Source organism: Chenopodium quinoa, unplaced genomic scaffold (assembly GCF_001683475.1).
Source record: "Chenopodium quinoa cultivar QQ74 unplaced genomic scaffold, ASM168347v1, whole genome shotgun sequence".
NCBI classification, from domain to species: domain Eukaryota; kingdom Viridiplantae; phylum Streptophyta; class Magnoliopsida; order Caryophyllales; family Amaranthaceae; genus Chenopodium; species Chenopodium quinoa.
In genome coordinates this window covers 535,537-563,361 of record NW_018745419.1, presented here as the reverse complement: position 1 = coordinate 563,361, position 27,825 = coordinate 535,537, and the positions used below count along the sequence as shown (strand labels likewise).

Here is a 27,825-nt window from a genome sequence, read left to right as displayed (position 1 = left end):
CCGTCATTTAACGCATACAGTTCAGCAAGAAAAGGAGAGACAGAGTCGTACTTGCAAGAAAAACCCACGTACCAAGACCCATCAGACCTTCTAATCACCCCTCCTCCTGAAGAGACAGCTGAATTCATCCATGCTCCATCGGTATTGATCTTGAAATATCCTTCCCTTGGAGCTTCCCATCCTGAACTTGATGACATCTTGCCCTTGCCTTTCCTATTATTAGAGTCCTGCAGAATACCATTTGAAAGTTTAAAATCAAAGAAGAATTTGGTAAAGAGAGAAATAGGACCTATAATTTTATTTTCAAAGACAGTGGAGTTTCTGTGCAACCAAAGATGCCATAATGCTGTCACAAAGATCAACTTCCATTTTTTATCCAAACCAAGATTATAATCTATCCAAATATTCCAAGATGAATTTTTAAAAATATTGAAATCAAATTTATTGGAATATAAACCTTGGCAAAAATATCATTCCATAAAATCGAAGAACTAAAACAATCCCTAAAGATATGAATGTGTGATTATGAATAGATATTGCATCTAGAACAAATATGAGAAATTAGGGGCATGTAGGAAGCTAGAGTTTCAGCCACTGGTAAAATAGAATGAGCACAATTCCACATGAACATCCTATATTTAAAGGGAGCTTGTACTTTCCAAATATTCTTCCAAGATTTTGTATTAGTGGAAGCAATACATTTTCCTTTCAAGAGATAATTATAGGCTGATCTCACATTAAAAATACCATCCTTACTTAGATCCCAAGTAATAAAATCTTCCATAGTAGTATACTTAGGTAAAGGAGTAGCTTTAATCAATTGTAACATGTGAGAAGGAAGAATATGTTCAATATCCTTGAGATACCAAGCTTTATCCTTTATAATATTAGAAACCATCCAAAGATTCATACGAGAAGGAATAGGACCTATGACAACATCCTTTAAGGGAGAATTTCCTACCCAATGATGATGCCATAAGGAAGTAGAAACCCCATTACCTATACCTACCCTTAAACCCGAGGCAAGCAACTCTCTTCCTCTCAAAATATCTTTCCAAATTTGGGAATGGTTAAGGCAAGCATGACATTCAAAGAGACCCTTTTTCTTCAAATATTTTTCATTAAAAATCCTTACCCATAATTTATGTGGCTTAGTAAGAATGATTCATCCTAACTTAGCCATGAAAGCAATGTTCCACAATTTCAATCTTCTTATTCCTAATCTCCCAATTTTCATAGGCTTAGTGACATGATTCCAACCTAATCTAGTTGAATATTTAGTTTTATCAACTTTATTCCACAAGAATTTTCTACAATTCCTCTCAATGTCCTCACAAACAGAAACAGGAAGTAAGCTAGTTTGCATTAAATAAACAAGAAAAGAAGAAAGCACAGACTTTACCAAAGTACACCTACCTGCCATGTTTAATAATTTGGATTGCCAACCTTTAATTTGATTAAAAGTTTTATCAAGCAACCAAAATAATCACACTTTTTCAATTTATTAGGATGAATTTCAACACCTAAATATTTACCAAAAGAGGTAGTAGAAGTGAAATCAAATTCAGTGATGATATCCTTTCTTATATTGTGATTCATTTTCCTAGGGAAAATAGCAGTTGATTTACTCTGATTAACTCTTAATCCCGAAATATCCCCAAAATCTTGTAAGACTTGCATGATCATTTGAATGTTACACTTAGATGCATGTCCAAAAAGGAACACATCATCTGCATAAAAAATGTGAGACAGAGAAATTGAATTTGTTACCTTAATTGGCTTCCATAATTTCTGATTAACTTTGTCCTCTATCATTAGAGAAAGTCTCTCTAAACATAAAACAAAAATGTAAGATGACATAGGATTACCTTGACGGATCCCTCTTGTTGGCTTAAATTCTGAAGTTATTTCTCCATTCCATAAAACCGAGATTTGAGGAGAAGAAATACAAAACATAATTAGCTTAACAAAATTAATTGGAAAATTAAAACCAATTAAAGTTTCCTCAATAAAATTCCATTCAAGGCTGTCATAAGCCTTAGTTAAGTCAAGTTTAAGAGCCATAATATTCTTCCCAACTCTTGCCTTATGAAACATATGAGACATTTCTTTGATAATAATCACATTATCTTCAATTCCCCTCCCTTGAATAAAGCTAGATTGTAGGGGACTAACCAACTTATTCAAAGTGGATCGAAGTTTAGTGGAAATGATTTTTGTAATCAATTTATACACTGTATTACAAAGCCCTATTGGCCTAAACTGAGTTAAATTTTCTGGTTTTTCCACTTTTGGAATCAAAGAAATATAAGATTTATTAATATCAGGATTACAGGAACTATTAACAAAGCTATCAGCACAAACCTTGTGAAGAATTTTTCCTAAAGAATCCCAATTTGCCTGAAAAAACCTAGGCTGCACACCATCAGGACCAGGACACTTCATAGGTTCCATATTAAAAAGGGAAACTCTAACCTCCTCCAAATTAGGAACAAAATTAGCTAAAGAATTATTCTGACTAATCGAAAGTTTATTAATAGGGAAAAAATAACCAAAACCTCCCCTATTATAAATTTTAGATTGGAAAATATTTTTATAAAACTCAGTTGCCATATTTTTCAAAATTGAATCATCACTAATCCAATTTCCATTAGAATCCTTAAGGCATAAAATCTTTCCTCTACTTTTTTTAATTTTGGCAACAATGTGAAAATATTTCGTATTTAAATCACCATTCTTGCGCCAATTAATGCCAGATTTTTGTGCCCAAATAATTCTCTCTTTGTCATATATATATCTTTTAACTCTTTTAGGAGATCTTTTTCTAAGTTAATTAAGAAAAACGAATGGTTAGTAGCCAAATATTTCTGGATACCCCCAATTCTAGCTAAGAGTCTATCTTTTTTATATTTTAGATTACCAAAAATATTGTGATTCCAATATTTTATTTTATCTTGAAAATTTTGCATACCCATCATATAATCATCAAACGGTTCCTGCCAATTACTAACAAAAAAATCCTTAAAACTAGGATGAGATAACCAAACCTCCTTACAACGCAAAGGAAAGGAACCACTTGATTTAGGATTACTACAATTAATTAAAATTGGTGAATGATCAGAATATGTAAACGGTCAATGAAATACCTTTGTATGCGGGAATTGCTCCACCCAAGCAGCATTACCTAGAGCACGATCGAGACGTTGCCTAATTAAAGTATCCCCTTCTCTTGCATTGCTCCAAGTGAAAGGATTACCATTGTATCCCATGTCAAAAATACCAGCAACATTAGTAAAATTAGTCATATCCCTACACTGAGCATGACGAAAGCGACGACCTCCAAACTTCTCAGATTGAGAAGTAACCTAATTCAAATCCCCAAAGAGAAGCCATGGAGTGTTTGGAGGAGGAAGATCAACTTGCATGTCTCTCCACATCTCATGCCTTTCTTTGCGAGTGGAAGGAGCATGCATCCCAGTAATCAAGGCTTCCTTATTCAAATTTTTGAAGTGAAATAATGCATGAAAAAAGGAAAAATCCTCTTTAAAGTCAGCAACATCAACCACATTCTTCCAAAAAAGCCATAAACCACCTCTTTTATCATTGGCTTCTATGGCTTTAAAATCATGAAAACGTAACTGCAACATCACTTGTCTTGCTCTCAAATCATCAGACTTAGTTTCAAGAAAGACAAAAACCGCAGGACGATGAAGATTCACCAAATGTCGAGCATGCGGAATGAATTCATCTCTACAAGCCCCCCTAACATTCCAAAGAATGAACTTCATCTTTAAATTTGGTAAAGGCCTTTGAAGAGTGACAGAAGGTCGATCATTCGGTTGATGGTTCAGAGGAAGATAGTACACTTCCCAATCCCTCCAAAACTCGCCCATCCCTATTGGCAATACATCCTCTAGAGAGAGCGGGGTCATCTGAGCTACAATTTCCCTCGGTCCCTGAAGGAATCTGTGATACCTGATTTGCAATTGCATCCCCACCACTGCCTCCTGAGAGATGAAGGTTGCGATAAGGTGATCTGCCATGTTTTGACCTCTGGTTTCTAATCGCAAGTGAAAAACAAGGATTCTTCTTGGAATTTGAAAGGGGAAGGTACGATCCCTTTCCTCCGCCCTTAAGATTGACAATGCTTCCTGCCTCCTTTTCAACGCATCCAATAGTCTCACTACTCCGGTGAGCTCCGTCGGAGAACCCGGTCTTTTCTTGATCAATAAAGTTTTGATCATCGGAGATGATGGGAACAACTGCAGAGTCTTCGCTTTCGAGCCCGACCCCGACCCCTGCTGCAATTCGAAGACTAGAATTCCCTGAAGAATTGGTTCCTTCCTCGAGCTTGAGCATTGAATTCCTGATCCGAAATCTTTCTTCTCTGGTAAGTTATTATGGGAAGTGCTTGAGGAGATGGAGATTGGTTCTGGTCCTGCATGGCTAGAATTTAGAGAGGCTGATTTGTTTAATTGGAATTCTGAATTGAATTCTAATATAGCTGTGGAAGGGAGTTGATTCTCTACGGCTGCCTCACCAAGAGAACTATGAGAATTCGGAATTAACGGCTCAGATCCTTTATCAATTTGCATTTCTTCCAAGTGTTCACTCGAAATTGACACCTTAGCATTAATGCCACTTGTTGTTTCCAATGGCTTACTTGTAGAATCATCCATCTTCATTACTGCTAACTCCTTATTATCCTTGCTAAAAGTCTTCAAATTCAAATTTTGATCAACTTCCCTGCTATTAGCCCCTTCATTAATTACTTCATTAGCTGAAGAGACATTAACAATTTTATTCAAAACTAAATCACCATTATCCTTTATAATCACAGGATTTGAGATATCATTATTAACAACTTCCTTTTTTTTTTGTAAACAAAAGTGTTTTTATTAGAAATGAAATCTCTTTTATTGCTGTTATTATCAACAATACTTGTCTTATTAACCATTTGGTTGATACTATCAACTTTTTTTTAGAATTAAATTTAGTGTTATTTTTTTTGGTATTATTGTCTACCAATTTAGGAAATGGCCTTCTTTTGTTAGTGACTAAAGTCCATGGGCCAAATTCCCCATGTGAGTCATTTTCATCCAACACTTGATATTGATTGGACTTAGAATTTGATCCAACTAAAGTGTTGGGCCTTGATCCAACTATTTTATCAATCTGAGATCCAACAAGGATGTTAGGCCTTGAATCAATTGATTTATCAGTAACAGAGTCTCCATTAAAAGAAGAAATCAAATTAGAATTCTCCACTACCATGGCTTGCTGTCCAACAGAAGCTGACTTACATTCCACCTCACTTGATTTGCTTAACATGCATTGAGATTGCACATGCCCCACCTTGCCACATGTAAAACACAAGTTGGTAATATTCTCATAGGAAATTGCTTGCCACGCGCCACCTATCCAAACTTTAGACACCAAGGGTTTTTTTAGATCTATCTCAATGCAAACTCTGGCATATCTTCCTCTAGTGAGTCTATCAGTTGCATAATCCACACGAATTGGATTCCCAGCCAACTTAGCAATCTCGAACAGGGCTGATTTATCAAAATATTCTACAGGAAGTTCAGAAAAACGAATCCAAAATATCATCTTATCAAATGGATTTTCTGATGCTCTGAAATTTGGCCTCCATTTTGTCATCATTAAATAATGATCAAATACAAACCAAGGACCTCCAAACAAGGCTCTTTCATAATCATCCTCCATTGTAAATCGAAAAAGGAAAACATTATGACCCAGATCAATCGTTTCCAATCCCCCTTTCACCTTCCACATTAAACGAGCTCTGTTTAGCATAAAAGCAGGGCGAATATTTGCTCCCAAGCACTTACCCATCAAAGTTAGACTCCACGGTTTCCTCAATCGATCCAGAGTTAATTTATCAAACCTGACAGATAAATTTGTATCCGGACCTAAATCCTCTTCCTGAGACCATTCAGTTGATGTGGCAACAATTTTTCTTGCTTCTTCAAACCATTGTGAAGAACTTGCAACAACCTCTCGAAAACTAGCTACTGAGAATGACTTTTGACTTAAATCAAGCATCTCCTGATCTTCATGATGAGGAGGGTCTGGTGGCTGCTTTGAATCCACCATAACTTAAAACAGAGAAAACTAACACTTCTTTCTTAGAGAGAGAAAAGTAGAGAGAGAAGAGATGCCTATGAAAAATTACTATGTATCTGGTTGGGAGCATGATTTTAGTCCTTAATTCATAGTTTTAGTTTTATTTGTTTTATTTTTTATTTTTACTTTATGTATTTTCATTTTATTTATTTTATTTTATTTGTCTCCTATTTCTCCCTCATATTCGGTTGTTCATGTAGGTGTTTGCTCAGGACAAGACACGATTCAAATCGGAGTTTCGATGTTCAAGCTTGATGTTTCGAGGTCTTAAATTCAAAATCAATTAAGTATTGCAACGATAACAAGCCGACAAGTCTCATCCCATCAAGCAGCCACCGCACCGCAGCAGCAAAGCAACCCAGCCATCCTTGGACGCGGGTATGCCAGACGCGGGCGCGGGATCGCGTACACCAAAACAGCAAATTTCAGGCAGTAAGCCACCGCGGTCCGGCCGCGGGCTCCAGCACCGCTGGCGCGGCTATAGTGCCCTGTTTCGGCCAGCAGCTCCCCTGTTCCATTGTTCTCGGAACAACCACAAATCAGTCACAAGCTCCTCGCAAACCGCAACACAAATTAGCCTCCAACATCCCGAAACAACCACCACCTTCCAACCGCACCTACCAGCCCTGCAACACCGAGCTGCTACACCCCCTTACCGCGCTAAAATCATCGGAGCAGCTCTCTTATTTTCGCATCCCGATTCGAACACTTCCGGCCGCCCATTCGACCTCCAAGTGACCCATTGATGCGTGCGCACAAGCTGGGTGTAAATTGGCCGTTGATCTTGATTAATTTGTTGGTCAAAAGATGGTGATGCGCATGATTGGTAGAGTGAGAAGCAGGGGATTAATTCCCACTTGAAGAGCCGCTATATTCGAAGCCTCTTACTTCTTAATTTGGTTTTCTTTTCTTTTAATTCTCTTTTTATTTTCCTTTTCCTTTTATTTTCCTTTTACTTTCCTTTTCTTTTCTTATTTACTTTTATTTTTATTTCATTTCTTTTTCTTTTATTTTCTTTTATCTTTTATTTTCTTTTAACCTTGTAAATATAAATACCCACTTTTGGGGTAAAATGAGAGAACAATTAGAGATCCAAAATTAGACCACATATTTTTAGCTTAGTTGAGAGCTTCTCTCTCTAGATCTAGGGTTAGTTTTAGGAGTAAATTTTAGAGAGAAAAAGTGAGGAATTTCAATGATTATTTGAGAGTTTGAAAATTCAAGATGATAATTGTATTAAAGATTTTCATTATCAATCAATGAGCATTATCAATGAATGGGGATTTCTCACTCTCTCTCCTCTTTATTGCTTTATTCAATTTCATGTTTGTTTGATTTGGTTTTGATGTTTGATGCTTGATTAGTGTAGTTGTTCTTGATATATTGTGAATTATTGATTTCTTTAGTTGTTTGTTGATAGATGATAATATTTAAGTAGTTGTTTGGCTAGGAATTGAGTGAAACTTGTATGATTGATTGATTGTGATTAATTTGAGAATTGTGTTGATTGATTGTTGAGATTAAAGTGATTAATGGAAGTTTGCATGTGTGTAATTCGATTAGGCCTTGAGAATTATGCTAGATTGCATTGTAATTGCTAATGACACAACCAATTGATTTAGGAATTGCAATTATTGATTGGTTTGAATTGTGATTCTCTTAGTTTGTTATTCATAGTGAACCCTAGCTTAACAATTAGGAGATAGATTTTTGATTCCAATTGATAGCTCTTATCATTAGTCTTCACAACCTTTGACTAGCATGATCTTCCCAAGTTATTGCAATTGTCATGATTACTTTTTGATTCCAAATGATTAATGATTGTAAATTACTAGCTCTTCCTTTTTCACAATTTCATTACCAAACAATATATGCAACATGTTAACTAAAGACTAAGTTAGTTGATTTTATTTACAATCATTAATCACGTAAGAATTACATTGCAAAATTCGTTATTCTTATTTAATAATATTCGTGAAAGAACAATAAATAAACAAGATTCGCCTTGTCTTATGTTATAAAACAACAATTAATTATTCAAATTATAGTCTTGATTAACGAAAGAGTACTATGTGAATTAATTAATTAATAGTATGTTTAAAGTGATCAGACAACACTAATTAATCAATTAAAGTTATTTAAACAATAAAATAAAAGTGATTTATCTAAGTGCTCAGGAAACTAACCGTTCTTCTTTTATGTTAAATCTCCATTTTCATGTGTTTATGGACTTTCTTTCTTCTTTGTACCTCCAAGGACTTCAATGGATTCAATTAGGGTTTGAAATTATTTGAGAAGTGAGAAGAAAAAGTAGTATGATAGTAAGAGAAGTTGAGAGATTAGGGTTGTGAGAATACTAGGGTTTTAGTTATGAATTTTTCGGTCCCCGCAATGCTGAACGAAGACCCCTATTTATAGGCGTAGGGATCTAGGTTTAGGATTTTAGAGACACGCCATCAGGTGGAGCGCGCAACTCCCTCAGTTGCGCTGGGTGCTGCGCGCATCTCAATGAGTTGCGCTGGTTTGCGGTTTGCCTTATACGAAAACGCGTTTTTACAACTTCCATAACTTTTGATTGCGGGGTGAGACTAAGGCGTGTCAAATATCATTGGAAATATTTGAATGTATACTTTCCAATGCCGTTGAAATTTGGTTAAAATATGTTATGGATCAAAAGTTATGGCCGTTGGAGGGCAAGGGTATCGGTTTTAGGGCCCGATTTATTGTTTTGATCATAACTTCTTTGTTTTGGCTCGGAATTGGGCTTATAATATACCGTTGGAAAGCTCTTTGAAAGGGATATCGATATGTATAGGCTTTGAACGGGAATTTGATGGTTGGTTTATCTGTTTGGCTCGGTTTTCAACAATGTAGGTTCCATTGGATCCAATCATTGCATTTGACGCATTTGGGTCCGTTATTAATCAAGTTTAAACATGTATGAACACATTTTAGGCCTAATTAGTAATCAAGCAAGGTTCTAAGATAACTTGGTCTCAAATATGGGTTTTAACATACTTTATAATGATTTTCATAGTCCATAAACATTTCAACTTTGATCTAACATGAAGAACTGATTTTTGTAACATCATCGCACTTCCTTTCGGGACAAGAGGCCAAAAGTAGGTGTCTATAGTTAGCCCCCACTTTGATCGAGTCTAGAATAGACGATGATCAAAGTAGTCAAGGAAATAAATCCGAGACTCATTCAGTGAAGATCCCTAAGAATAGAGAATCTTTCAGAAATATTAAGGATGTCGAAACGATCCTTGGTTCGCTAAGTGTATGAAACAAGTAGCTATTAAGGCTAGAAATTTTTTTTCCTAGTCTTAACGCGCTAAAAAAATCTAGATTGATCCTTTGCAATTGTAGAATGCTTTTACAAGTAAAGGTGTTCCGGGTGATGTCAAGTCATGAGAAGAGATCGGTTTTAAAAGGATAAAAGGGGAAGATTTCCTCTCAATCGTGTCATCGTTGGTCTAAACTCCCTCGATATGTCATTGAAACTTTATCCTGACTTTAACAAAGTAAAATATGAAAAAGGGTTTTCGGTATTAGAGCCGAAATGGTCCGATATTCAAGCCGGGTCTGGTATTCGAGCCAGAAGTCCACAAGATAGAAATACATGTCTCAGGACTGGAGGCATATATCCAAATTCAGTGAGAGGGAAGAAAGTCAGCAACTCTCTCATCAGTTTTGTCCACAAGATGAGTACTCGTGTCTCAGGACTGGGGGCACGTGACTACATAGGCGTGACATCGTCTCGTCGCTTATTTTATACAGGGGATGAATTTGACACCCTAAATGTCCGGTAAGTTAGTAAGCGCACTAACTACCGTATTTGCTCCCATTCAGGAAGTGCCTGTTCCTGAAGGTTCGACGCGCCTGTCAACTCGTGAGATACCGCCTACAGTAATTCTCTACCTTTTAGTCCCGAGAGGTAGATCTCGTAAAGCTTGGGCTGAGTGAAATTTTATGCAACACTTACGCCGTACAATTTTGCGCCGTACGATACGCCATTTTGCATTTTTACGCTGCATGAAAACGCCTTCCTTTTTGCTTCGGACGTGAAAAAAGAAGAAAACTCGGATATTTGTAACGTCAGTATAGTAAAATGACAAACTTGTCTATAGGTGCTTTTACGTAAAGCACCACCACGGAACGTCTTAAGGCACTCTTACAAAAAATGTTCAAAACATATGCTTAGGGAAGGCACAAAGCACGGTGTGCATGCAAGATGATGCAAAAAACTAACAAAGAAGAAAAAAAACTACAAAATGCAAAGCAATTTAAAAGATTTTGATAATTTGCGTGCCATTACGTCTAATAACGAGCAAAAACCGTTGAAAAAATGATCAAACGGATCAAAATCTGGATACCAGTCATTTTAGTGACTAGTATCCACGCGCAACTCAGTAGGTCGTGTTGGCCAGGCGCGCGCATCGTTCTGAGTTGCGCTGGTCTATCACGCGCAACTAAATCAGTTGCACGCGACATTTAAGTCAGCAAAAAGAGAATCGTTGAGCGCAATTTTTCATTTCGCTTTCTCTCTCCTTCCTTCACGATTTTTGCTTCTTTCTCTCTCTAAAGAACTTAGATTTTCTTGTTTTTTGAAACTAAAGGAAGTAGATCTCATCCCTCATTCATATTTTCTATAATTCGTTCATTCTTGGCTGAATTTGGGCGATTTTCGAACCGTTAATCTCCAAATTTTGAATTTGAGGTTTTTTTATTCGACTTGTTTTCATGAATTTGTTTGTTTGTCGTTGTGACATGTTTAAGAAATATATTGCAACAAATTTCATGTAAAGTGACAAAGTATTGATCCTGTATGAGCATGCCAAGCACATATATATTTTTTGTTTTAATTTTGACTTTGTGCTTGAACTTTATTTATCGCATAGACTATACTTGTTAATTTTAATGTAAATTGAAGTGTTTAGAACAACAATTATGCATTAGAATTATCAATAAAATTTTAAACTTTTATAATAGCATGAATTTGTTCTTGCGACTCGTGTTTATTATTATATATTATTTTTCATGTGTAAGTTGCAAAATTGGTTTTAATATTGATAAAAATAACCGATGGTTATTATTATTCACTTATAAAACTTTGATTTCAAGATTTGCACAAAGCTAGTTAGTTTAGGAAATTCTTGAAGAGATCATCAAACTGGTGTAGCTTGGTTATATTTCGTGTTCATAAGCCCCCATTTTACATTTTCGAATGTTGTAGCCCCCAGTGTTGGTTAACTTCGATGATTTGCTTGTTGTAAATAATTAGACCCTTTCATGTTGCTTGAAATGGGTCCACAAATCCCGTGTTTTTTCTTATTATGATAACAACTAGGATCTTGGAAACGATTAAACTAGTGTGTTTAAACCGTTTTTGACCATTGATAGTTTTAACAAAGAAATTTGCTAATTCTAGTAATATTGGTCATTCATTAGAACAAGTAAGGAAAAAACGAAATGTTGTTCAAATTTTTCGTCTATTCTTGCTACATTTAAATTCTTTCTTTTAAGTTTAAATTTGTCACTATTTTGAATCTCGAGAAAGTAGATGTTATCCTCCTTGCGAAATTCCAATGTGTGCAACAATGGAGAATAATTTTAAATGAAGACTCCTTCATTTAGAATTTAGGATTCTTTTGTTTACATTCTAACTCATGAAATTGTTTGTTTTATGTTAATAAAGTGTCTTGATACAATTTTCATGATGAATGATTGAGTACTAAACTTTCATATGAGCAAGTATGTATCATGATTTTGTTTCTTTTGCTCTATACTAGTCATACTCTCTAATCTCTAGAGTAAATTGAAGTACTGAAACAACAATTATGCACTAAGATTAGTTTTTGCAGTTGAATTTGAAAATGGCTCGAGATGTAACCTATTTAATGGCCAAGTTTAGTTGCAAACTTAGTTTTCGAAGGAACAACATGATTATTATATCATTTTGATTCATTTGAAAATTATAAGGCTCGAGATCTACGTAAACCATTTGTAGTTTATGCGATTCTCGAAAGTAGCTCGAATGGCATGAATATCTCATTTTTTTGTTGATATTGGAGCCCTCATGTGTCGGGTTATGTGCATTCTTGCTATTTCGCAAGTCTTGGAGCCCCCAATTGGGGGTAAATTTTAATGACTTTATGTTGTTTAGGCCATTCATATTATATTGAGATGGACCTGTGTATATATCCTATTTTTGTTTTTGAAATATTTAGGACAGTGATATGGCTTTCACATTTTAGTTAAAGTTATTTTCAAGAAGGCAAGTTAGTTTTTTACTTGTTTGTAGACCAAAAACAATTGTGTTTAAGGTTTAGTAATCTTACCTAATGTCTAAACGTTTGTAAAGATCATTGCGGTGATCTTATTCTTCAAAATTGATTTAGAACATCAAATATTTTCTTTGTTCTTATCAATCTTTGATTTTGGTCTTGTAGGTGGTTCGCTTACCATCCCTTAGCCAATAAGCGAGAACAATTACGAGTCAAGAAGAAGTCGAATATTAATTCATTCCTTTTGGAAATATTTATGTATATACATGTATTATCCAAACGGTTATTGAAAATTTGAAAATTTATTTATTTTGAGAAAACAAAAATTCAGAAAGGAAATTTTGAATACTATTTTTATTAGAAACATGTTGTTTTGAATAAGAATTCAAAATTTGAAAAGGGTCCAATACTTTGTTTTGAAAAGAAAATTTTTATAGTAGGAAAAAATCATAATCATATAATTTTCAAAACTGGACCCAAAATGGAAAGAAAAGTCTACCTCGTAATTGAGTGTGACTTTTTTGTCCAAGATTGATGAAGGTAAGTTGTAATTCGCAGCTTATTTCAACAAAGATATGAAAATGTGAGCAAAATTTTGTATATCTAATTTTGTTTATGTTCTACTTTTTAGTGTTTGTCATCATTGTCATATTTTGCTAATTGAAAGTGAAGTTCTTTCAATTAAATAAGCACCATAGTCTGAAAATGAATGTTTATCAAACTTAGGTTTGGTGGAGTGTTAGAATAATTTATAAAATTTTTCTAATCACTTTCCAAAATATAGTCTCATTTTAAAATGCAAGTTAAGGTGAGACTTGTATTTTTAGTTTGAAGCCCCAAGTGTAGACTTAGGTGACATATGCTAGGGGATATTTCTCATGTTAATTTAAGGCCCCAAGATTTGTATTTTCAATTTGAGGAATATTGCATATGTTTATCATAAACTGTTTGATCAAGTAATATAATTAATTATCTTGGTCAAATAATAGGAAGTGGTATTCTTCCCTTTGTCATTTAAAGTTATTAAGATGGTTCGTAATAAGCTTTGCATGACATTGATTTCGCAGCATAAATAGCGTATTCAAATATGTAAATAGAGAGAAGTGGGGATGTCCTGTCTTTTTTAAGCCCCCAATTTGAGGCAAAGAGCGGAAAAATTATACTATTTTTGAGTATTTTAGTTGCCAAATGGGAGGGATCATCCCGACTTACCCCCTAAAAAAGAAATGAACAAAAAAGACAGATTTGTATAAAAAGGAAGGGGAATCCAACTTTCCCATAGAAGAACAAAGAAAGAAAATTAGATATGTTTTCGAAAAGTAAGGATTATTGACTTAATATTTGAATCATCGTGATCACTTGGCAGTGAGGTATACGTGTGATAGTGATAACGATCTTTTTTTTTCATGTAGCGATCATGTTTAATCAATATTCCTCGCTTAGAGAAGATAGAGATATCCACGTAGGCGGACATTTTAGTTGCCATGACAAGTGAAAAGACAATGCTCAAGAGTTGTAAAAGACATCTAAGTTGACGTCAAGGTTGTCGATATATCAAATCAATTTATTGTGTTAAATCTTTTTCTTTCTAGCAATATATATAGAACTGAATTACTTGTAATAAATAGCCTATTATTAAAGAAAATAAGATGATTGTGTTTTTTTTTAAAAAAAAGAGATAGTCATCTCATTTTTCTTTGGCAAATAATATGGAAAACATCGAATTTAGTTTGATTCGATTGCTTTAATAACATGATGTAATCAAGCCAATGGCTATCAAATCATCCAAAAACAAAATTATATGATCTTGTAATCATAACTCAACACTTCATGCATTTTATATATGGGCATGACTACTTAATAGTAGGTCCATATGTGCAAAGGCCTAAGATTGGCCATATTTTCATGGAATGATGACTTTGGTATATGGTTATGGTCTACCTCAAGGAGGGTCTTTCCAAGGTCGTAACGTGGCTAGGCTTGGGGTTATGAACAATGGACAGGTTCAAGTATACTCCCAAAATCCCTTACTTTTGGCGCTTCTCAAATTTAAACCTTTCTTCTTTGTGTGGAAAATTCCTACATTAGGTGTCTTTTCCTTGTCATCTATCATTTCTTTTTTTTTTTTTTTTTGATTAATTTTATTTTGGGTTTAGAACGATTTTTTTTTTCTTTTTCTTCTGCATTTGATCTTTCCTTTTGGGTTTAGACTAACTTTGTGTCCCCCTCTTATGTTTCGTTCCCCCAGTTTCCTATTTGTATCTTTGCACCATTCCCATCCCAAGGTATGGAATAATGTAGGTTGAATAACTAAGGCTCAATTGACGAGGGTCAAAAGGGCTGCTAAAAAGATGGATTTTCTCTAAGGTAAAGAACATGGAATTATATTTATGGAGTTTCAAGTTGCCTCCTGTGTTGGTGAAATCATCATATCCTTTCTTTGTGGGCCTAAGATGGGCCTTTTTTCATTCAATACATCTTGTAAGCCAAAGCTTATCAAGATTCTTAAAGTGTTGAGTATGTATGCCTTTTGATATTGTCTATTTATATGTATACATTTTATTTAATTCAAGTCAATAACAATAAAGAGATTGAAAAGAGAACAAGATAGACGTACTTGAAAATATATTTTTTATTCATTAATTAATGAGAGTACAAAATAAGTAGATTCAACAGCATGAATCCCGTAGTCTATCATAAAACAAAGTAAAGAAACGAAACAAGACCTAGGGTGCTACATCTTGAATTGTTGATAAATTCTTGAGATTGCGTCTTCGAGCTTTGTCCGTTTCCGACGTAGGTGAAATCCTCTCTAAAAATCAAGTCCATCTATATGATTCATGGTTTCATTTATCAAGTCCCTTTCAATTAATATTCCCACAGTATAGACTTTTTAAAATGTGTCTAAACCAAGATATTGTAAATGGCACTTGTATGGTGGAGACATATTGTCTATGAACTTTGGGACAAGTTCATGATCCACTACTACAAAAACATGAATATAGAACGCCTGAAACAAGCCATATAGAACGCCTCTGAGGCGTTCTTCTGAGGGGGTGCCCTATAACCTCTACATAACGCCTCTTTGAGGTGTTCTATATCTAACATAATACAGATCGCCTATCTGAGATAGGCGCTTCATATTCTAGGTATAAAGTAAATAAAAAACAAGGAAAAGAAAACAGTCATCTTACGATAGGCGCTCTGTAGCGGTATAAATAGAGAACGCCTACCACAGATAGGCGCTCTCTTTTCCTTACCTTTTTTTTTTAAAAAAAAATATTATTATTTAATAAAAAAAAAAATAATAATAATAATAAAAAATAAAATACCACAACAATAACATTTTATTTAACAAAAAAATTAAAATACATGTATTTCAATTACAATAACTGAATTCGTTGAAAAAAAATACATTACAAGTTCTCTAATACTATTGATTAATTATTTATACTGCTAACAACAATTGCAGCCTTTAGGGTTTAGAGAAGAAATCAATGCAGATTGTGTCAATGCCTGCGGTTGTTCAGCAAAATTTCACTCTAATATCTGTAAAACATGAAAAACAACAAGTGATAATGACCTATTTGCATATTACTATGTAACATGCATATTAACCGGCCAAATAACGCTCAATAACTGAATAATCATTTTGAACATGTAACAAAAATCCATACATAAGCAACAAGAATAGGTCAATAAACAAAAAGTAATAAAAGTGTAAACTCACCTCTAAAATACAAGTGTTCGTATTTCATATATCAATTGTTAAAACCCACAAAAATGATCAAACATCTCACTTAATCTAAATGAAAATCAAAAATTTTAAATTTTAGATAATTGAAATTCAAAACCATTTCTAAAGTGATAATCAGACAATTAAGATCTAAAATTACTTATTGAAAATTAAAACCAAATTTTAAAATTAAAATCAGAAATTTTAATTAGAAAAAAATAAAAAGTTTGAATTAAAATAAAAAAAAACTTGGATCTAAATTATAGATAAAAATCGTCAGATGAACACCACCTAAAACACGAATTGATGAATGACGATGGTTCAATAGAACCAAGGGCGTCATTCACACAGCCCAGAAATACCACAATCAGACTTTTGCGACCAAAGAACCTAAAAATCATCACGATCTTACTTTCGCAAAACAAACCACCCAAAAATCATCACGATTTCAATTTCGCAAAAAAAACAAAAAAAAACCACCATGATCGAACCTTAAAGCACCGCGCCGCATCGGAGTTAGAGTTGGAAAGCAAGGAGTGATGGTGGTATAAAGGGTTGTTGTTGTGTGTGTGCGTGGTGGGGAGAGAAGTGACTGCTAATTAAGGGTTGAAGCTAGAGGAGAGAGGGGTCAAGGTTAGAGGAGGGAATGAGGAGAGAGATGAGGGAAGTGGGAAGTGGCGGCTTAGGAAATTATGAAGTAGGGTTAGAGTGGAATTGTGGAATATGAAGATTTTTTTTTCCTTTTTTTTTATTTCTCAATATATTATACTTATAGAACGGTTATCTATAAGGGGCGATCTATATCATATAGAGTTATATTTGGATATATCATATAGAGTTGTTAATTTAGACAGGCGCTCTATAGGTTTCAACCTACGGAACACTTATCTTACATAGGCGCTTTGTATAATGCTAGGGATCGCCTGTGAAACTTAACAATTATGTATTGTGTGTTGCTTATTCCACATTTTGTGGTAGTGATGCAGAGGTCTTTGTGGAATAAGAGCAACCTTTGATCGCCACCTAGAAAAGAAGTCAATGAAGCCTTCTTCTTCCCCTTGCTTAAGCAATTCGAGATCACGCAAGGTAGTTGTGAGCTCGATGTTATCTCCATATTGGGTTAAAAACGCCTTTACAACGTCACTCCAAGTGGAAGTTTGTTTTGCATCGAGGTTATAAAACCATGATCTAGTAGTTGGGTCCAATGAAAGAGGAAAAGTACATGCATATAGGCTTGGCTCAGCCCCTTTCAATGCCATAATTCCAATAAAGCTCATTAAGTGAGTCCTAGGATTGTCTGTAACCTTAAAGGTTGGCAAATCCATAGTAAAGAACTTTTCTGGGAGAGTCTTGCCACTAGGTTGTGGTGCAAGCTCATAATTGAAGTACTTATTCTCTGAGTTAGCTCGAAGGACAAGTTTCTCCAAGGCCTCTACTCTTTCGGCTCTTGCTTTTTCTTGCAGAATGTTTTCTTTTTCTTTTTCTACTTTTATTTTAGTCTTTTTTGCTTTTTTATGAGCCTTCATTTGGGTTTCTTCTTCTCGTAGGGCCTTTAGGTTTTGGAGTTCCTCTCTAAGTTTCTCCAATGCTGCTGTGTCACTCATGATTGGACTATTATGCGAATGTGGAAGATGATTTAGTAATATGTGTCATGAGAAATTGAGCGCGTTCACTTAAACCTTTTTAGTCAAGCATTCAAACAATGAATCAAAGTCAAAATGATTGTTTTGCTTCTTTTTTTTAATCCTTGTAATACGAATTCACTTTAAGCAAGTTTGTTGATGAAGAATGTAAAAAAAAAAATTTCACGAACAATCATTAATGGAATGTCATGATTTGTGTTGACTTCAACAAGGTAATCATCTAAGGATTTTACTTTAAATGAATTATTTTCGAAAAAGGTAGAAGAGAAAGTCAAGAAAGTTGGATTGAAAATGCTCATCAAATTTTAGGAATATTAATCAACCTGAACGTACTCCTTAAAATGATCAATATACTGTAGTATTTGTTGATCATTTAGATTACAATAGAGATCAATATCTTTTTTTTTTTTAAAAAAAAAATTATGATTCTCATACTTCTTACCTTTAAAGGATAATATATTACTATTTGTTTAAAAAGAATGATGGCCTCTGAATGTAAAATCCAAGAAATAATTAAATCATTTTCTCGGTTTTATCATTCATTATCTTCTCTCTCTCTCTCTCTTTTTTTTAGAATGACATTTCTTTTTTTTCGTTCTATTTTTCTCTCTCTCTTTTTTTTTTTGTGTGAGGCAATCATCCCAAGTAAAGTTCTCGGGATTTTCTTTTTAAACCATAGAAGGGGTAAATAAATTATACTCTTAAATCAAGGTTGACCAATTACAACTAAAAAAATGATGAACACAAAAATAGACACGTTTAAGAATAAACATATTGATGACGTCCTATTAACGGATGCGAACTTCTAATGACGAACCTCATAAGAAATAATGTCATTAGCTCGATTATCAAGTACGTAAATGAATCATCATAATAAAAAAATAGTATCGCGTGCAATTTACCGTCTTGCGCTAAGGTGGAGAGTGCATCTTCAAGAGTAACATCTACCACATGCGGTTTTTTTTTTAATGTTGCGAAAACGCAATTTTATTTTTTTTTATGCGAAAACAAAAAAAGAACGATAATTTTTTTTTTTTTTTGCAAAAACGCAAAAAGACGATAAAAAAACATGTTTATCGAAAAAAGACTATCGTAGTAAAAGTTAGACAATGTTGTTAGCCAAAGAGATATTTTTAGCACCTACTTAACGATTAACCTTGAAGCGGTAGTTTCGTTTTCTCCGTATGATATTGCTCGTAATGAGTCAAAGTCAACGTTGAACAGTGGGCGCGCGCATGACACAGAGTTGCGCGGAGGTGCCACGCGCAACTTCAAAACTTGCGCGGAGGTGCCACGCGCAACTTCAGAACTTTGACAGTTGCGCGTGCCACCTGGTAGGTTCAATTTTTTTTTTTTTTTTTTTTTTTTTTTTTTTTTTGCGAAAATGCAAAAAGAACGATAAACATTTTTTTTTTGTCGAACCATAATTTTTGCGATTTTTTTTTTTATTATATCTCTAGGTAACAAGTTGGAATTAGTTAGATTAGACATGAAACACAAATTCATGTAGTCACAAAAGCACATAAAAGGAACCGTCAAAGCATACAATGTCATTCTAAGGTCAAGGCTTGCGTATCCAAAGGTACCATATCTTAAGGGACGATACACGAATCAATCACTCAACGTGTTGACCCACGACATAGCCCTCGCAACATTTTGTTGGCGATATGGGTGGGATGATTGTTATTGATTTTGGGATAGAAGCCTAGTGTTGGCAACCCCTAGTCAATGAGTCAATCCCCAATGGTTAAACTGTGCTATGATTATGCACGATGCAATGTTGCTTGTTTGGTTTTTACTTTTGTGAAAAAGGAAGATATATGCGTTCGAGTCTCGCTCTCTAACTAGGGATTATCCAAGTTAGTTCTCGTTACAATCCATAGGCAACCTAGTGTTGGGAACCTTGAACCATAACTACGAACTAATCTTGTAACCTCTAAGTCCCCAGCGGAGTCGCCACTGTAAGGAGGGGGTTCCCATCGTAAGGAGTCCACTCCTTAAATGACCATGGCCACATAAAAACCTACGGCTTTACACTTGTTAGGGTGTATTAGGATTTGAATTCCTGACTGTTTGGGAGACCTTGAATTAGAAATGATACTCTCATCACGCTTTTTTGTAAGAAACAAGTAGGAGTCGCCAATGAGTTTTAGGAAAACTCATAAACCTCGTTCATGCCTTTCTTCCATGTGGAGTTAACGGAATAATTAGCACAAATCATAAGTTTACCCATGCCCAAATTGATCTACATAAACCAGAAATGAGTTCGGGAGCGAGGGTACTAAGATAATGTAGATCAATTAATAGTATGTAGATCTACATAAACCAGAAATGAGTTCGGGAGCGAGGGGATTTGCTATCTTAGCCCTAGTACGACCTCTACTAGCTCTTCCTTTTTCACAATTTCATTACCAAACAATATAAGCAACGTGATAAATAAAGACTAAGTTAGTTGATTTTATTTACAAGCATTAAACATGTAGGAATTACATTGCAAAATTCGTTATTCTTATTTAATAATATTCGTGAAAGAACAATAAATAAACAAGATTCGCCTTGCCTTAAGTGATAAAACAACAATTAATTATTCAAATTCTAGTCTTGATTAAAGAAAGAGTACTAAGTGAATTAATTAATTAATAGTATGTTTAAAGTGATCAAACAACACTAATTAATCAATTAAAGATTTAAACAATAGAAGAAAAGTGATTTATCTAAGTGCTCATGAAACTAACTGTTCTTCTTTTATGTTAAATCTCCGTTTTAATGTGTTTATGGACTTTCTTTATTCTTTTTACCTCCAAGGACTTCAATGGATTCAATTAGGATTTGAAAGTATTTGAGAAGAGAGAAGAAAAAGTAGTATGATATAGTAAGAGAAGTTGAGAGATTATGGTTGTGAGAATACTAGGGTTTTAGTTCTGAATTTTTTGGTCCCCGCAATGCTGAACGAATACCCCTATTTATAGGATTAGGGATCTAGGTTTAGGGTTTTAGAGCCGCGCCGTCAGGTGGCGCGCGCAACTCTCTGAGTCGCGGTGGGTGCAGCGCGCATCTCAATGAGTTGCGCAACTAATTGAGTTGCGGCGGTTTGCGGTTTGCCTTATACGAAAACGCGTTTTTAAAACTTCCATAACTTTTGATTGCGAAGTTGGATTAAGGCGTGTGAGATTCAATGCCATTGGAATTAGGTTAAACTACGTTATGGATCAAAAGTAATGGCCGTTGGAGTGCAAGGGTGTCGGTTTTAGGGCCCGGTTTAGTGTTTTTATCATAACTTCTTCGTTTTGGCTCAGAGTTGGGATTATAATATACTGTTGGAAAACTCTTTGAAAGGGATATCCATATGTATAGGATTTGAACGGGAATTTGATGGTTTGTTTATCTGTTTGTCTCGGTTTTCAACAATGTAGGTTCCATTGGATCCAATCATTGCATTTGACGCATTTGGGTCCGTTATTAATCAAGTTTAAACATGTATGAACACGTTTTAGGCCTAATTAGTAATCGGAAAAGGATATAAGATAACTTGGTCTCAAATATGGGTTTTAACTTACTTCATAATGCTTTTCATAGTCCATAAACATTTCAACTTTGATCTAACATGAAGAACTGATTTTTGTAACATCATCGCACTTCCTTTCGGGACAAGAGGCCAAAAGTAGGTGTCTACACTATGTCACACTTGTTTATGAAGAATTGAATTTGACGGCAATGCAAGTTGCATACTGGAACCAGAGATTGAAAGAAAGATGGATCTCTACAGGGGATCTCCCTACCTCTTTACTCTACTCAAGGGTGAAGGTTAGACAAAAGAGAAACCAGATTTTGACACTAAAGAATGTAGATGGAAACTGGGAGGAGGACTCGATAACAATAAAAAATTTGGTGGTGGACTCAATGAAAAAAGTGCTTTGTACTTCTCAATCGTTACACCAAGGTAATGACACGACAATGGTGTTGAGGGAGTTAGATATCCCAAAGATGTTACCTTCACAACTCGCCCATTTGGACAAAGATTTTACTGACGAGGAGATAAGGAGAGCGATGTTTAGCCTCAATGGATCAAAATCTCGGGGCCAGATGGTTTTACGGCGGAGTTTTTTATAAAAACATTGGAATACGGTGGGTCAGATAGTTACTCTTACGGCCAAGAGTTTCTTAAAGACAGGTTTTCTCTTGAAAGAACGGAATCATTCCATTCTGGTTATGATTCCTAAAGTTGAGTCGCCTGAGAACGCTTCTATAAGTACGTGTCCAAGTATTTAGTTAGCAGGTTGAAACATGTTATGCTGGACTTGATCTCAAAGACTCAACAAGCATTTCTTACTGGGAGACAAATGACAGATAATATTATTTTGAGCCATGAGGTATTAGATATGATAAATAAGAGGAGGAGGGGAAAAATTTTTCTGGCGGCGGTCAAGATTGATATGAGCAAGGCTTATGACAGGGTAAATTGGACGTTCTTACTACAAGTTTTATAGGCCTATGGGTTCCCTCCTCACTGGATTCACATGATCCATCAGTGCATTTCTACAGTTTCATAAAGAGTTCTACTAAATGGAGATATGTCTCAACATTTCAAGCCCACAGGAGGATTACGTTAGGGAGATCCTTTATCTCCTTATTTATTTCTTTTCTGTATGGATATACTTTCAAGAATGTTGGATATAGGTTGTGCTTTGAAGATGTTTGAGAGCATTAAACTAGCAAGAAGAGGCCCCTCTATTTCCCACTTATTTTTTGCAGATGATGCCCTTCTCTTTTTCAAGGCAACGGAAGGTAGCTGTCAAACTGTCACTAATATCTTACACAGGTTTTGCAAAGTTTCTGGACAACAATTAAACTTGGGAAAATTGCACTTCAAAGTTAGCCCCAATACTCCTCTCATTGATCAAAGAATGTTTAAATACATTTTGTGCATGAGATAGGTTAGTCAGCTGGATCCGCATTTGGGGGTGCCTATTGACATGGTAGGAAAAAAGGCAACAACCTTTCATTTCATTGTGGATAAGATTAGTAAGAAGATTGTTGGGTGGAATGCAGTTCCCCTCTCCCAATCCCAAAAGCTAATTTTGATTAATTCTGTGCTGATAGCATTAATAGCCAATGTCCTTACTTGTTTTGAGATGTCAGTTTATATTGCTAACAAAGTGGATTCACTTATGTCAAGATTCTTCTGGGCGTCTATGGGGTGACAGGGTATGCATTGGGTTAATAGAGACACAATTCAACTTCCTAAGGGTATGGGAGGATTAGGATTGCGCAATTTGGTTTGCTTGAATAGTGCTCTTCTTATGAAACAGGTATGAAGAGTAAGTAACAATCCTCATCTTTTGTTGTCTAAGGTGTGTAGGGCACGTTTTGTAAGTCATATTCAAATAAGGAAACCAGCGTCGTTGGGAAGAAGGCCCTACTCTTGGGGAATGAGAGGCTTAGTTAAAGTTGGGAACATTTTGGTTCAGGGGTGTGGATGGAAGTTTGGGAATGGGGAAACAATTATGGCTACGAAAAATAGGTGGATGGAAGGGAAGATATCGACAACGCACTCTTTGGATACGACGAGCGAGATTTGGAATTGGAAGCCTAGGGATTTGTTAGACCAAGATGGTACAGGGTGGAATCACAGAAGACTCAATTCTTGTTTTAATCTAAGGGATGCGACTCTTATAGCATCAATGGAAGTGCCAGTGACGGAGGTATACGACTACATGTACTGGTTAGATCATAAGTCTGACCGTTATACGGTTAAAACGGGTTATGCTTTTGTTAAAGGTTTGGAGTCTTGGATAGGAAATGGGGCGGTTTTGGAGTTTTATAAAGTTTTCTGGGCTCTCCATATACTTCCCAAATGGAAACTTTTTGTGTGGAAATTACTCCATAATGGTTTGGCGACAAGAGGTAACCTGGGTAGAAGAGGGTTGGATATTCAAGTTTACTGTGATCTTTGTGAGGATTGGAGGAATATATGCAACATATGTTCAGGTTTTTATACGAAGCCAAAAGATATTTGGAGGGGTGGAATACTAGGCATCCACTTAGAAGATAATGCAGACCAATCCTTTGTAGATTGGTTTCTGTACTATATCCAGCTTTACCTTAGCTTGGATAGGAAACAAGGCCATAGGATTACCTTCTTCTTAGCCACTTTGTGGGGTTTGTGGAACGCTAGGAATAACAGGGTTTTTAGGAGATCAAGGTTGAATGTGTAGTCAACTCCGGCAATTATTTCAGAGGGATTGCGTCAACATGATCTTTTTACCGGTAATGGAGAGACGACCTTACGCTGCCTGCACCCTCTAGAGAGTTTCCATGATCACCCGCCAGGTTTCATGCGGGCGATTCTATCTAATGATGGAACTTAAGAAGGGTCAACTTTGATACAAGTTGATGGGTTCTGGAATAAGCAGACAAGGAGATCAGGAATGGGGTGGTGTCCAGATGGGGTGGAGGAAGATGAGTTCGACGGTATCAGAGATGCGACATATGGCCTAGCTCAGTTCGCCGTGCAAATTGAGATGCATGCTTGTATCCATGGTCTTAAGTGGGGAGCTCTTCAACATCTAACATCGATAACAATTTACACGGATTCGGAGAATATGGTTAGGATGTTGAGGAATAAAAGCAACATCGACGTTGATCTAAGATGGACAGTGGATCAGATTCTTCGTTTGGGATCAACCTTCTCCTGGTGTAGCATTCAAAAGGTAGACAAGATCAAGGTGCAAAAGGCACATTTGCGGGAAACGACGACTAATACTAGTTTACTGTCTTTTAATAATGTTTAGTGGTGTTTAGTAGTGTAGTTTGTTTTAGCATATGTCAAAAAAAATAAGAAAAAAAAATACCCCAAAAAAAAAAGTGATACAAATAAATAAATAAAACAGAGGGAGTAAAATAGTACATACAATTGAACATTAACCTTCTAATTTAATGTTGATCAAACTTACAAATTTAAAATGTTCATCCAGGGCATTGCCCATGCCAATAACTAATTTAATATCTATAATCTATTCTATATTAATCCGTAGTTTATACACACGGATGTACAGTGCTCATTGTACACCCGGATATATATAAAAAAGGCGGAAAGAACATCTTGTGTTTTATAAAGAACATACATGTATTTGACAAAGAGCATGTTTGTATTTGACAAAAACATGCATTACCAAAGAACATACAGATATAATAAAAAGAACGAGATAAAAACTTAATAAAATTTTCTGAAAAATTACACATTAGTAACGGAAAAAATTTAGAGGTGATAAAAAATCGAGTATGGCCGGGCCATATCATAATTTCTCGTGCCCAAACCCGTAGAAAAGTAGCGGGTTATCGGGTTTTTTTCGAGCCCGGTTCGAGTTTTAACTTAAAATGCATTTTTAGATTTGCCCAAACCCACCCTATTTCGGGCCGGATCGGGTCGGGATGCGAGTCATGCCAATGTTGATCTCCTCTTAAAAAATCCTTACCAAAGATATTATTTCCCCCAAAAATAGTTTTCTATCTCTCCAAAAAAAATTCAACTTCCCATGATAATTTAGTTTTTTTTACTCTAATATTATTTTCAATTAAAAATAATTTAAGATTTCAATATCAAATTTCAAAATAACATATGTTAAAAGAACATAATTTATATTGTAAAGTACATATAATTAATACCTAAATAACACACTAATCAAACTCAAAGAAGATAAGATAATAAAAGGAAATTAAATATGACATGAGATGATAAAAATAGAATTTGGGCGTCACTACGACCTTAAAGAACATACACGTCAAATTCAAAGAACATACTTTGTATTATTAAACCCAAAAAAACATTTATGTTTATCAACATTTAATTAACATAAGTTATAATGTAAAAAACATATAATTTTACTCAAAGAACACACTGATCACACTCAAAGAACATATTAAAGGTATGTACTTTGTCAAACATAGGTATGTTCTTTATTAAACACTACATGTTCTTTCCGCCTTTTTTTGTTTACCCGGGTGCTGGTGCACCCGAATGTATTATCTAATTTTCAATTCTATATACCTTATTGTCTAATGTGTAATCTAATCTAATCTGATCTAATTATTCACTCTGTACTTCATATATAAAATAAGCAAATTCAAAATTCACATAATTGTACTCACGTACTCGTACATTACAATTTACATAGCCTGCACCAGCCACTAGGACAGTAAGACACCCCATTTCCCAATAAACTCTGCATCAGCAACTGTCCTTTATCCGTACACCATACGCCGTACGCGTTCCCATCTGGCACTTATATATGAACTCAATAAAGTAGGAGTACTTGTTAGAGGTTACAACTATGAAGGTGTTATTAATTAGTGCCCATAAAATACTAGTCAAAGTCAAATGATCCAAGCCAACCCATAAAATTCTTCCCTCTAATCTCCACGTCAATACCAGAATAATGTGTACACACATACTTTAGACTATCATTATCATTATTGTTCATTAGAATCCTCAACAACACTAGATTATGCATATACTTATATTTTAGATATATACTAGTTCTATGTAATGATGATTTACAACGAATTGTTGACTTAAAACCATCTTAAAATTAATATGATGATATTCGATCATAACCTAACTTATATGAAGTACTATGTTGGTTTCTTCAACACTTGACTTTCATGAATTGAACTTCTTGTGTAATGGTAAATTAACTTCTTTGTGCAAGTTCTATTCTAAATTTGAATTTAGTTATTATATATACTGATTAATGGTTGCATATCTAACAAAAATAATAAGAACCATCGACTACCCATGCATAGCAACATTTTCCTTGGTTTTCGTTGAACTTCCACGTGGTACAAAGTACAACAGGTAATTGATGTCCACAATACAACCTATCACGGGTACCACTTGAATTTAATTTATCATTATTGAACGATGACGATGATGTTGAGCTCATGGTTGAATTGGGGAAAAATTGAATTCAAAAATTTTTAGGGTTTTCAAATTGAGGAAGAATTGGAAAGCTTGGTTAAATAAAGTGAGAGAAGAATCAGAGCAAGTAAATTTGAAAAGAGAGTATCATTATGTGATATTTAGGTTAGGGTTAAAAAAAATTACAAAAAGAACAAAATAAAATAAAATATTCACCGGCTATGGTGAAATAATCAGTGGCCGGGATGTTCATTAAAGACACACTTTACACCTCGTCATTAGTTAGTGATGCTTTGACAACTAGAACATGGTGTTGGGTGAATTCAGATCATCTCATATTTTAGAGTGTTGAGGCCAATTTAGTTTGCATCTATCAAAGGATGTTTTATAAGTACATATACTTTAAAAGGAGTACTTAAAAGAAAATTAAAGGATTAAAATTCCCCCAAAAAGTAAGATTCTGAGCCTTGCAAAGGTTTGCCTTACCTTACCGGTCTCTCCTTGTCAGGCATAAACTTGACCTTGAAATCTTCTTTACAAACAAAGTTACATCTCCAAACAAACTTCATTTGATCAGACCAAACAATCTTGTCTAATCGGGTGGCCTAGGTTACAATATCATCATGCCACAAACAACTTGTCTTCAAAACATTGTAACTTTCTTGTTTCTTGTTAGAATTTGGCATGTGACCTATTTTTGGAAATCTCTTTAAATTTAGTTTCCAACAAAATTAAAAATCACTCCATGTTCATTTGAAGATCAAAAGTTATGAGGTAAAAAGTGAACATGACTTAGTTTTTATCGATTCTAGCTCTTTTGTTGACGTTTTGCTTCATTCTAGCTCAAATTCATCCCAAACAAATTGTTGCAATCCTTGAACAGCTTATTTCATTTATACTTATCACTTGAAATTCATCAACTCAAACGAAGAATATATAGTAGCTAGAGCACAACTTAAGCTCATCATACTACAACCATTCATTAAGTTGGCCATTTTAACTTCATAAAATAGCTAAAAAATTAACAACTAGAGAATGAAAAGCATTCTTACAAAAAGAAGTTCGTTTTCATTATAATTCAAAGGACAAAAC

General features: G+C 34.9%; 1 protein-coding gene across 1 annotated transcript; it reads left to right on the top strand.

Moving 5' to 3' along the window:
- The first annotated feature begins 21,530 nt into the window (after nucleotides 1–21,530).
- Nucleotides 21,531–24,031, top strand: LOC110713501. Its single transcript, XM_021891946.1, has 3 exons — nucleotides 21,531–21,902; nucleotides 23,021–23,125; nucleotides 23,285–24,031. The coding sequence occupies exons 1-3, from the start codon at nucleotides 21,531–21,533 to the stop codon at nucleotides 24,029–24,031; spliced, it is 1,224 nt and encodes a 407-aa protein (XP_021747638.1).
- The last annotated feature ends 3,794 nt before the right edge of the window (nucleotides 24,032–27,825 follow it).